General features: G+C 27.8%; 1 protein-coding gene across 1 annotated transcript in view; it reads right to left on the bottom strand.

The window, feature by feature from the left end:
- para (sodium voltage-gated channel paralytic) overlaps window positions 1-13,118 on the bottom strand; it is a 544,951-nt gene that overhangs the window by 166,663 nt on the left and 365,170 nt on the right. The window contains exons 21-22 of the mRNA XM_075370553.1: window positions 12,784-12,971; window positions 10,126-10,330 (exon numbers count right to left, since the gene is read on the bottom strand). Coding sequence (XP_075226668.1) covers window positions 10,126-10,330; window positions 12,784-12,971 — 393 coding nt within the window. The remainder of the gene's footprint in view (window positions 1-10,125; window positions 10,331-12,783; window positions 12,972-13,118) is intronic.

The raw sequence follows: 13,118 nt of genomic DNA, 5'->3' as shown, positions 1-13,118 counted from the left end.
ACATTTTATTTCATTAATAATTTCTGATATTTTTTCATATTTTTTTTGTTATTGTTATTTAATTTATTATTTATTATAATTTTTGTTTTACAATCAGAGGTTAATAATTATTAATAAATCAATATAAGTTAAAAAAGATTAAAAAAAAAGAAAAAAGGATCTTCAGGAAAATATTCCAGAAAATATATTTTGAGTTTATAACCGTAGATGAAACAGAAATTGTTAGAGATAGAGATATAGCATATCAGAAATGCACCAAGAGCATGTATATATTTTTTTCATCAAATGAAGAGTGGAATTTACATTCCTTTGTTCTGTACTCCTTTGTTTACATTCCTTTGCACAGTTCTGTAGCAACTCTGGAGTATTCAGTGCAAAATACGTTGTAAAAGAACATTTTTTGAGTTATAAATTTGCAAAGCTATGTTGCTCCATAGCTTTGCAAACCATGGCTTTGGTTCATGAGAATGTATTTGCATTCTCATGAATGCAAAACTGTACACCATCCCATGGGTACAGTTTTTGTAGATTGCAAGATGTCAGACATCTGTAACCTTTAAATTCAGCAGCTCCTTAAGGCTTTTTGCCTAATTCTCACAATTGAAGCTGGAGAAATAGTTTTTTAGTAACTGGAGGAAATTCAGGACAAACTGCAAACATTACTCGATGGACTTCAATAAAAAGTCTTCCAAGCAGTCTAAATGTAAATAAAGCACTTCTGATATCACATAAGTTCAAAAAATTCTACAAGGAGGGGGCCAGATTTAAACAGATAAGTCTAATTGTTTTCTGATTAAGTAAAGAAAATTTTTTAAAACATCATATACTGTAACAAGTGCATTAAAGTATAAGTCAATATGTTATAATGAAAAATAGTTTGCCATTACAAGTTAAAAAGGAATATTTAGTAGAAATAGTAACAGAAATTGGTTGAAAAAAAAACAGAATCATGAGATCATTATTATTTTTAAGAAAGAATGCTTATCTTAAGTATTTTAAAAACACCTATAATTTACAAACAGCTATCTGTAAGCTGTTTTATGAAGCTGTTATTAAAGGATACTGCACAGACAACAGCTGTTGTTTTGAGCATATTATTTCTGTAAATTAGCAAAATATGTGGATTACTTTATATCACTGATAAATTTTGTATTTATTAGTTACAAAAAAGGAATGGTTTGTATAGTATAGTGAGTGCTGTACTACAATAATACAAGAACATTTGGCTATTTTTTAGCACTTTTAGAAGACAAAAGATTTTATTCTGAAATAAGCAATATATATGTGAATATTTAAATCCTGTGCACAGCAGTTAAATAATTAGTGAGTGATTTAAAGCCTGAAATTGCAATATGGCAATACTAGTTCAATAAAAAGCAAATGTTCATCAATACAATATAATAAGACAATTATCACCCTTTCTGGTGGCTGTAACCCAAAGAATGTTAGCATGAAACATAAAATATAAGAATATTTAACAATGAAAAAAAGAAGTCACAAAATTATTTTTAATGAAAAAAAAGTACGATCTATATAAAAAATTACGTGAAAATGGTTAAAATAATGTTTTAAATAATAAGAATTAATTTAGTCAATAATTACTCAAACTGTAAGTAATGAGATGTATTCTTAGCCTAATTATTTTTTATAAAGAAAACTGTATTTTACTTTACAAGAGGATAAATTAAAATGTTTTCAAGCATCATGAGCACTATCATTAAAAAAAGTACAAGAAAGATGATCACTTCACACACGCATGCGCGCGTTTGATAAAATATTCTAGTTTAGTTAAGCTTACTAAAAAGAAAACTGCAGTAATTCTAATCACGGGACTTTTCCAATGCTAGAGACACTCAGTAGCTGTATGTACATTATATACACTCATTATATAAAATACATTTAATTAATGTTAATAAAATTCAATACTACTAAGTTATGATACAGTATATGATTAGTCACTTTACAATTTAGAATAAATTTTAAGATAGATATTCTCCTATAGCTTAAAAATAAGAATATTTCATTGCTTCATAGTAATAGAAAACTGGTACATAAGTTTATTATTTTCACTGGCAGCCTCCATTTTTTATGGATGTTTTACATGTAAAGTACCAGAGATACAGAGTTAACAGTAACAGTTGATTTTTTTTTAGAGTAATGATGTTCAACATAGAGCCAATCTCCGAAGAAATCAGTGTAAAGGTACCACTATTTCAATGGGCTGAGCATGGTGTAAAGTAAAATATATTCAGTTCATTTAAGAAGGAAACAACACAACCATCTCATCCTCACTTTGCCCAGTAAGTATATGATACTTAATATTCTTCAGTATACTTCAATCATTTTTTAGGAATTACTTGAGTCTCATCTCAAGTCATCACCATTAACTGTTTAGTTAATGTATATTAAAAGATAATGAACTCTAATTAACATCAATCACAAATACTACTGGGATAAATGATTTAGTTTGATTAAGCAGAGTAGATTCTTGTGAAACCTTCCACTGTAAAGATTAAATAAATTAATTTACACTTTTTCACATCAAAGCTGTTAAATGAATACCTACACCCTACTGTGATAAATGAACTACATGTTTTCATTTTGGTTGAAGTGAATTGAACATTCATTGGTTAATAATAGGTTGCCATAAAAACGGTAAATAATCTAAAAATATGAATAATTTAAACAATTACATTTTGCAAATGGGATAAAAGAATACACATTTAATGGCAAGCCACTAAATAAGAAATTTTGAAGGTTAATCATTAAAACCCCACATGACATTTTTAATTCAATATTTTTTTTTAAAACTATGCAAAGAATCTTATTACTTCAAAGAATCAACAAATTATCTTTAATGAAAAAAAAAGTACGATCTAAACAAAAAAAAACTGTCTCTAATCGCATAAATCAGTCAATTTGAAGAAATAAAATCAGTCAATCTGAATCATACTGAAGAAAATTGAATTAAATAAATTTTGTGTAAATTTGGCAATTCATTTTGAATGAACAGAATATTTTACTAAATTGAATTCTGATTCATACCACTTAATGTTTAAAAAGGTTTAAAACAAGTTCAGAAATTTAATACAAACAAATTATTGTTATTAAGATCAATTTTCTTAAATGTTATTCTGCTGATTAAAACTAAAGAAATAGTATCAGTACTATTTATTTTACATGACTCCCCAAAAGGGAGTATAATGTATTTAGGGTGTATGTATGTCTGTTTGTTCCACTGTAGTAGCTCAAGAGCTGAACAGATTTAGATGTATAACCGTGTTGGAATCCTTATTTTACCGGGAGTCTGTCATAAAAACTATATAAATGTGTGTGTGTGTGTGTGTGTGTGTGTGTGTGTGTGCGCGCGCATGCGCACATGTGAAAAAATATACTATATAAAAAATGTCACCTATACTTTAATTACCCTATATTAAAGAGCAATGTTTGTCAGAATTTTTTTTTAGACAGTTGTGTTTTTAATATTTATTTTACTTTATGTTTAGGTTCAAAGAAATTGAAATATAACAGGTAAAATAATAATAATAGTATATCAGTCACCAGCTTTGTATCAAAATATTGTTAAAATCAGAGTCACAACTTAGGCATCTCACATACAATTATGCTCTACAACATAATGATTTGAATAGGAGACGAATGCATAATAAATTATAGTGTCACCCACATTTTAAAACTACCTTAGATAGCAATTATAAGGACAGAGTGTTTTTTAGTGTTCTTTATATTGAACCATTGCTAATTTTTATGATATATTTATTAAATGCGAATTTAAACCAATTACTTATTAGTTAACAATAAAAACATTTGTTTGCATTTAAATCGGCTATAAATTGTAAATATTATTAGTTTCTAAAAGATTCATTTTTTTACAGTGTCTAAATATTTAAACTTTAATTTTTTGATGTGAAATGAAAAATGTTGTAGAACTGAAATAAATTAAAAAAATATGCATAATAATTTCTTATAAAAACTACTTTAATTATATGAAATTTGATACCTAAAGCAGGAAAACAAAATTATAAATCAACAATAAGTCCAATAAACTACAATAATAAAAACTGGTAAGACAAAGTTAATTACATGGAAGTAAATTAAACAGCTGCACAAGTACAAAAAAAAAAAATGGTGAAAAAGCAATGGCTTCTTGAGAATTGATGAAAAGCCATTTGCTGAACATTCCACCAGTAAGTCATTTCATAAAAAAATTGTTAGTTGAAACCTTAAGATACATTCATGCAATAAAGTTTAAAGTATAAACAAATACAATTGTACCAAATACAATTTATATCTGAATAAATCTACATAATTATAAAAGTGGCACAAATTATTTTATAAAATATGGAAATGTATGAGGGGATAACTGTTAGCAATAACTGATAAAAATTAAAATAGTAATTGGACCAAAAGGTTTTAACTCCACTGAGAAATTTTTCATATCAAATAATAAAGAGTGGAATAATTAAAGTAAATTTTAATAAGAGTTAATACAATCAGTAAACCTACACCTGCTCTTAATGAGAAAAAGGACAAAGAAGAGACTTAAGATTAAAATGAATATAGACAGTAATGTTTATTTATTCTTAAGTAATTGAATCAAGTTTTACATATGGAGAAAGTTCATACATTAATATTACTTTCCAATTGAAATTAAAAATGATTCATTTTAGTTGTTATTTGCCATCTGAATTTTAGCAATTCTTCATTTCCTTACAGTTAACCTCACTACATTTCTGATCTTAATTATCTTCCTCATGTATTTGAATTGGTTTTTACACTCTTCATTTCCTTCTAACATCGAATAAACTGACCTCAGATATCTTAAAAGACAAAGCATTAACGTAGATTAATCTAATTAGTTTTCACATATCCTGCTCTTAACTCTCTTTTGCTTCTGTTTTACGTTCTCATCGGTATACATTTAATCAGACCATCTAATATTCAAAATTCTCTGGTACAAGAAGCAATAAATTTTTAAAGTTTTCATACTCTTATATTTTGAGTTATTCATGTTTTGTTGCCATTAAGCTCTTAAGATACAATAAAAATATTTTTAAATTTCTTTTTTGTGTAAAAGTTTGTCTTGCTTGTGTTGTTCTCTTCTGATGTCAATATTGTTTCCCATTCGAAGTAATTAAATAATCAAAATTTAATAATTCTGTAATAGGTATAATATGTTTTCTATGTTAATACAAATAATATATTTTATTTTCCTTTTGGTCACAATTCATCAGTTTTTTTTAATATTAAATAAAATAATTTAATAAATATTTACTTTAAAACTGAATTCATTTGTATGTTAAGAGATACAATAGAAGAATAGAATTTGTTCTTACTTATTTCTAGTTTTAGCAAACTGATAACACCAGAAATTTTATAATCTATTTTTATTGGAAATGTTTTTGTTCTTCACATTTTTTCTTCAATTCCAGTATTTTACATCTTCTTCCATAAATATATTAATGCATGAAGTGCTTGGCTTTTTCTTTTCGGTTCATAAACTAATACATTCTCATCTTACTTTTCACAACCACCTGAATCTTGTAGAGGTGTATGGATAAAAATGAATTTTATTCCAAGAAAATAGTTAATAATAATAAGATAGCCAGTTAAATTTCCAAAACTTTTGGAAATTTAGTACAGTTTTCTAGACAAAGAGAGACTTTCAGTATTAATAATGAGATATTTATGAATAATATGAGATACTCTGAACATTAATGTGTTACCAGTTCAAAACATTCTGATATCTAGAAGAAAAGGAAAAAACTTTATAGACCAAACAATGAGAAAAAAATCAGCAAACCTGAAAAAAGAACAGCAATCTAAAAAGAAATTTACATTCAAAAACAAATGAAAATCCTTCAAGCCAAATGACAAATGACTTGTGACAAAAAAATGACAAAAATGCCAAATGACAAAAGACATGTTCAAAAAGACTTTTGGTTTTACACATCTCTTATACATATTTTCAGAAAATTTGTTATTAATAACAACTGAAGACTGGATCATATACATAAATGTCACAATGAGAAATTACATTAAATTTAGATATGGTATTCAGAAAAAAGTAAAAGTCAAATTTTTAGACAATAAATGTACATAAAAATATTTAATAAATTCAATAACATCGCAAAGAAAGGCTAACAGTTAGTAATAATATGTACGAATAGTCTATTTACATGTTTCACAGAATTAAATAATGGTAACATATTTTGCGTACACTGTGAATATTTTTGGATAATGCATGACTCAGAAACTAACATCAGTAATCAGCTCCTGATCTAATGTATCGTTCAAGCTTGTAACAGAATCAGAATCATATAAAATTTTCTTTGCTCTAAGTCATATCATCTTTGTATAAGTAATAGACTAATAATATTTAATAAAAATGTCTAGAGTGAAACAGTTGTAGTGTGAGAAATCATGCACCAAACCAGTACATAGTAGTGTTAGGATGCCATTATTTTACGAAGCAAACATAACAAATATATCAAACTAAGAATGTAGTAACACCATATGAACAAAACAAAAAGTCATTGTTGTCAAAATAATACCAAAATAAAATAATCAGGAAATACCAACTTTTCTCTGAAAAATAGAATGAATTTCTTCTAATTTGAGCCTTCAAAAACTTCAGGTGTATAAATATTGATCGAAAATTATATTCCTTTCATGGAACACAATTAATAAACTTTTACATAAACAGCACCAAGACATACCAACCATACAGTGCTACTTGTTCATTTTATTTAAGTAAAAGAAAGGAACAAAATATGATTTTGATAACAAATTTGAAAAACAACAATAGAGTCAGGAGAATTAACACTATCAAAATATTGTTTAAGACAAAGTAAATCTTTGTTTTATAAACTTAAAATTATATTAAATACTTTTAATGAAAAATTAAAAAAAGGATTGTTGTGTGTTAAAAATAAAATAAAATTATGAGCAACATAGAAAATCAAATCTCAATCTAAATACAGGTATCCAGGCTAAACGTATCCAAAAGTAATGACCTATATTCAGGGCCGGATTTACATGTTTTGCATCAATGGGCTCCAAGAAAATTGCTGCCCCTACATCCTCCTCACCTATTCTGTCCCTCCTCTCGGCAAACCTCCTCCTTGTGGATATCTTTAAACTACACTATTCCAACTATCCTACTAATTCACCTTCATAAATCATAAAATGTTGTAATCATTTTCTTTCAAAATCATGAAACAACATTGACAAAGTTATATACTGATATATTCTACTGTATATTTACCATATTTACTTTTGATACTTTACTGCTGCAATTACTAAGGTGAAAATCAATCTTTCAAAATATGGTGTAAAAGGTATAAGAGATAGCAACAATTTTCAAGTACAATGAGGTTACACATTCCCTAAAAACATCTAACTTACATATGTGAAATTTCTAAAACAAGTGAAACTGTAGTACATCAAAACTGCTTACTTCTTGCTTTGATATGAGCAAAATCAATAATAACACCATGAAAACAAAGTTTCATAGTTAAGTCTTTGATTGCTAAAACAGCTAGATGAGCCAATCTCTAGAGAGTAAGAGTAGATCTCAAATAATTTTTGATTCTTGACAATGTGTGGAAAATGATCTTTCATTTGCACAGTTTGTTACTGTGTATATAAATACACTTTAAGGCAAATACTTATACTTATAAGTTCTGAAGATTTTTTTGATATTAGAAAACTGTTAAGTTGTGATAGTGACATTTTTTCAGTAATGGCATTGTCTAATTTGTCTTTAGTTAAAAGTCCTTTTATTTGAAGACACTCAATAACAAATGAAGATTCTTCAATATCAGTTGCACAAATTTTCTGCACAGAAGACACTACTGTGGTGATTTTCTCAGCATTCAAGCTGCATAGATTTGTTAAGAAGGAAAATCTGCTGAGAAACTCAATATAGATGGTCTATATTTAGAAAACTAATAGTCATAATCTCTTAAACATAGGCTTAATTATAAGCTTTAATGTAGGCTTAAATATCTGCAACATTTGTTCTGTATACTCTCATGGTCAGCAGAATATGCAGTTGCCAAGTCCCACCAGTGCAGTTGTAGTCAGTCAAGATGTAGACTCCACAACAGAAGTTTCAGTGCGTGCTTTTGTTAGCGGAGTTTCATTCAGTTACACGCTTTCAACAGTGTATACATACACCAAAGTCTATTTGTCAGTGTGATATGACTTTAACAGAAACTGAAAACTTAGTTTCAAAAACTACAACTCATTCAAAAGTTGCAGTTAGTGATGAGATTGTGGCTTATGTATGCATTCAAGTAGGTGGGCTAGTTACAAACTGCAAATTCCTTGTTCCACTGTTCATATTATTGTTTACAAGAGGCTCCATTTGTGAGTGTACAAGTAACAACTCACATGTTGTTACTTGTGATGTTTTGTTATTTAGTGCAGTAATACTTTACTGCACATATGAAAATGCAGTAAAGTTAACAGAATCAATTGCCAAATTTGGGGTACTGAAAACCCTCATACAGCAATCGAAAATGAAAGGGACATAATGAAAGTCAATGTCTGGTTAGACTGCACAAAAATGGCATCATTGGTTTTCGTTCTTTTTTTCATGGAGCTCACTTTGACAGGACACATGTACCTCAACAAACTTGAGAACTTTGCTCTTCCTCAGATTCCTGCAGGCTTCAGCATCCAACAAGATGGTGCTCCACCGCACTTTCATTGAGGTGTTATCATGTTCTTAAAAAACATCATCCCTGGATATTGGATTGGACGAGGAGGTCCAACTGCATGGCACCTAGATCTCCAGATATTACACCTTTGAACTTTTTTGCTTGAGGATTTACTAAAAGTTGTGTGCATCAGAGAAAAATGTGAGATTTAGGTGATTTCAAACAAAGAATTGTTTAAGCAATTGGTCAAATAATACTGCAAATGCTCCTAAACACCTGGCAAGAGTTAGATTTATCATCTAGACATCTGATGAGCTACAAAAGGTACACAAATTGAACTTGACTAACCTACATTAAAACTTGGTGATTTGCTGTGTTATTAAAAAAAAAAAAATTAAATTATTCTAACTGGTTCTCTTAATAAAAGCTGTTACTTCTGAATGCCTTTAGCCTGGATACTCTGTACACTAATTCTGCGACAAGTACACTACCTGTATTTATGAGCTTTATATTTTTTAATCAATTTCTTCATTACTTTCAGATAGAAAAAGTACTCCGCAAGAAAATCTAATGGTACATTTTCTAGGTAGTCAACAAGAATGCTGGGTTATTTAACATTTTACTCAGATACTCTTTTTAATTTTCATTAAATAAATAATAAAGATACAAATAACATAACTAATGATTTATGTACTGGGATAAGTACAGTGCAAAGTTTATATTAAATTTATATTATGCACAGTTTATGTGAAAAAAAAAATGCAATCACTTTATTACAAATTTTCTTTAAGGAAATAATAAAGAAATTAGAAGAAATTTCACATGAATTGCATTATGTTTCGTTTTAGCATACCAAACAACATATCAAAAATCATATGATAAGAAAATACTGCAGTGTAAACACCCAATTTACATCTGAATAAATTTCAGCAGCCAACTACATAGAGAAAAAGAACAAAATAACTTCTACATTAATTAAAACAATGAAGCCTTAGAAACTAATAAAATATACCTATCAAAACCAGTCAAAGTACTACACACCAAACATAAAATTAAAAATTTATGTACAGTTTCAGAGTTATGAGCAACTTCATCAAATTTACTTTGAAAAAAGTAACAAAAAAAATTGATGATTTAATCATAAATCAAACTTATAAACACATATTGATTATTAGTAGTAATAATATGAATTAATTTCATCCACAATTAACTGCTATTTTATACAAATATTAACAATAAATTTAATAAATATAAAAGAACATCAAGGCTGGCTACATACTATTGGGTAGCAAATGCATTACAAGATTATTAAACATTAATGGGAGGAACAGTAAGAAATTTTTACACAGAAGGAAGGGTGGGATACACAGAATATTTGGTAATATACATTAGAGAGATCGAGAATATGAACCTTGTGTCCAGCTGGTCGGCTGCCTCTCACCTGGGGTCTGATCAGCGATCTGATTGGTCAGTTTGGCCCGCAGCATCTTGACAAAGCCGAGTAGTGTACGTTTAACCCATTTGTTGAACCTAGATATTCTGTCAAACGCCTCTGCTATCTTATTTGTTTCACTATCTGCTGTGGGTGCAGACAAACTAGATGAACCAAAATTGCTGAGCAAAAGCGCAAGAAAGAGATTCAGTACCTGGTCAAAACATGAAATGGCTTTACTTTAGTAATTAAGAAAAATGACTCTTACTGTTAATAATATTATACTAGATAATGTTTTATCATAATTTTTATATCTTTTAACTTTTACATAATTAGTAAAATAAATATAGAGAGAAACTTATACAAAATCCTGAATCATTTGAAAGGTAAATATTATTGGAAAACTTTTAATTAATTAAATATAATTCTTGAAAATCAACAGTTTTTTTGGTTTTTAAAATTTACTGTTTGTATGCACAAATTTAAAAGTTTAAAATGTAATCTTTTTGATGATTAAGAGAGTATTTGAATTATCTATGGGTATTATTGGGAATTTATCTGTTCTTTTTATTTAAAAAAAAAAAGTTAAAAGAAAAAATGAAAATGTAACCATCGTTAAAAGACATAGCTAAGAAAAATGATCAATTTCAGAATACTTATAAATAGAAAGGGGAAAACTTTTTAAAATTTGATTAATATCAAATTCTTGTAGCTTAATCTCTTTTTTCAAAATCTAAAAAAGGTTTTACTGTAATGATTATGTTTTTATCAATTTATTTTGTTAAAATGAGTTGATTTATCACATTCTTCCTAAATAATTTTCATTTTTGGCTCAAAATATATAATGACTGACATAGGACATAAAAAAGTGAAATACTGTTGAAACTAAGTATACTAAAAGATTTTTGGTAGTAGAACCATTACTTAGAAAGAGATGGAAATATGCCATTGTGTTGCTGTCTTGTATATGCAGAAAAACTTGAGTATACAGAATCCATTCTACTTGTTCTGTAATGGGTGAAATTTCAAATTTTTTACCTTCTGAAATTATAGAAGAAAAATACTGACAAGATAGATGAAAACTGTACTTAATCTTATATGTAATAATATTTATATGTAATATAATTTGTATGTATAATGGGAGTCTAATCTTCTGTGTACATAACTTTTATAAATAATGTAATCTGTAATATAATAGCTTGACCCCTTAGGAAAAGTCTCCTTCCTTGTGATGAACCCAGTCGCCATAGTCTCTTCTTTTCCTAGCCCTAGCCCTGGACTTTACCAGAGGTTGTCTTTTAGACTTTCTAATCTGTTAACACATCACAGTCATCAGTTTGGCCTTTGTCAGGGTGCCACCAATGCTAATGCCTTGGCAGACATTCAATATAGGAACTGATATTATGATGTATAAGTCAAGTTTAAATAAAAATGTACAATTTCACTAATGTGTTGATAATCAACCATCCCATTGGGTCAGCCATATAGGATTCATCATTTTGATTGTTACTTTTGGTACCAAAATCAAGATTAGTGGCCCAAAAATTATCAATCACAATAATACTAAAAATATGTGATATTTGTATGTAAATATAAATGTTTTTTTTTTTTTTTTTTTTTAATTTTACATGATTTTTTTTTACATTAGGTCAACCATTTTGAATTATGTAAACATACTCAGAACCCTTTTCTGTAACCCTTTCTTTTTTCTTTTTCTGTTTAACATCCGGAACCACCTAAAGGTAATAATTACTTCAGAGGATGATATCTATGAATGTAAATGAAGTGTAGTCTTGTACAGTCTCAAGTCGACCATTCTTAAGATGTGTGGTTAATTGAAACCTAACCACCAAAGAACACTGGTATTCACAATCTAGTATTCAAATCCATATAAAAGTAACTGCCTTTACTAGGATTTGAACCTTAGAACTCTTTTCATTTACCCCAAAAAATGTTCAATTACAACATATCTTTAAAAATTCTATTTTTGTTTTGCATCATATTTAATTAAACTAACTAAATAAATTTAAGCCAATTTGAATCTCATATTATTAATCTTATATTAGTTTTTAGCAATTTAAAAATACCAAAATTTAAATTTTCACAATGAATTCATAAAACACAAAAATGAATTCACAAACACAATAAATTCTTCAAGTAATGAATTTTTTAACACAATTTTGCATTAAAAATTGATTTCTTTTGAGTTTTTTCAGAACTGTGAAAGAATCCTACTTTCTTAGAATTTAAAAATTTAATCACATAAAATTAAAAAAAAAAAAAGTTGTAAAAGGTCTCGGACAAATTCATCGAAGTGAATTTATTTTGAGGTAATGGACTTTTTAGTGAAATTCACTGAAATTTTAATCATTACTCTTGTTACTATAAAATACATTTTTGTTAAATTGTAATTTTAATAGAAAAAAAGATGCTAACAAAGATCTAGCATCTATCATAAACAATGAATTCCAGGAAAATTACTTAACATTTATTCTCTGATATCTTAGATGTAGCGTAATGACAAATATGCTAGACAAACGAGCACCTAATATAAAGTTTAGACAACAGCAAAAAATCTACAAGAGAAATTCTCTTAACAATGAAGCACAATTTTGCTCTAATAACTCACCACTGCTGTACTAGATTGTAAAATTACATGGAACTTACCACTAAATTACCAATAACAACAGTAGCTAGGAAGAAAGGTATGCAAGACACATCTCCTACATGCATACAATCCCACATAGATTCAATCCACTCTCCACATAATACGCGAAATACAATCATAAAAGAGTGCATAAAGTCTGTAAAGTTCCATCTTGGAAGTTCACCACCAGGAAATCTATCAACATTATCTGAAAAATAAAAAAATAAAACTGAAGAATAAATATCTTAATAATTAATTATATATATTGCTTATTCTGTGTAAAAAAATAATAATATCAGATAAAGAATGTGATTATAGGTTATAAGTTTATTAGTTTTTTCACAGTCTTTCTATT

Source organism: Lycorma delicatula, chromosome 1 (genome assembly GCF_047948215.1).
Source record: "Lycorma delicatula isolate Av1 chromosome 1, ASM4794821v1, whole genome shotgun sequence".
Classification (NCBI taxonomy): domain Eukaryota; kingdom Metazoa; phylum Arthropoda; class Insecta; order Hemiptera; family Fulgoridae; genus Lycorma; species Lycorma delicatula.
This window is presented reverse-complemented; position numbering and strand designations above follow the sequence as displayed.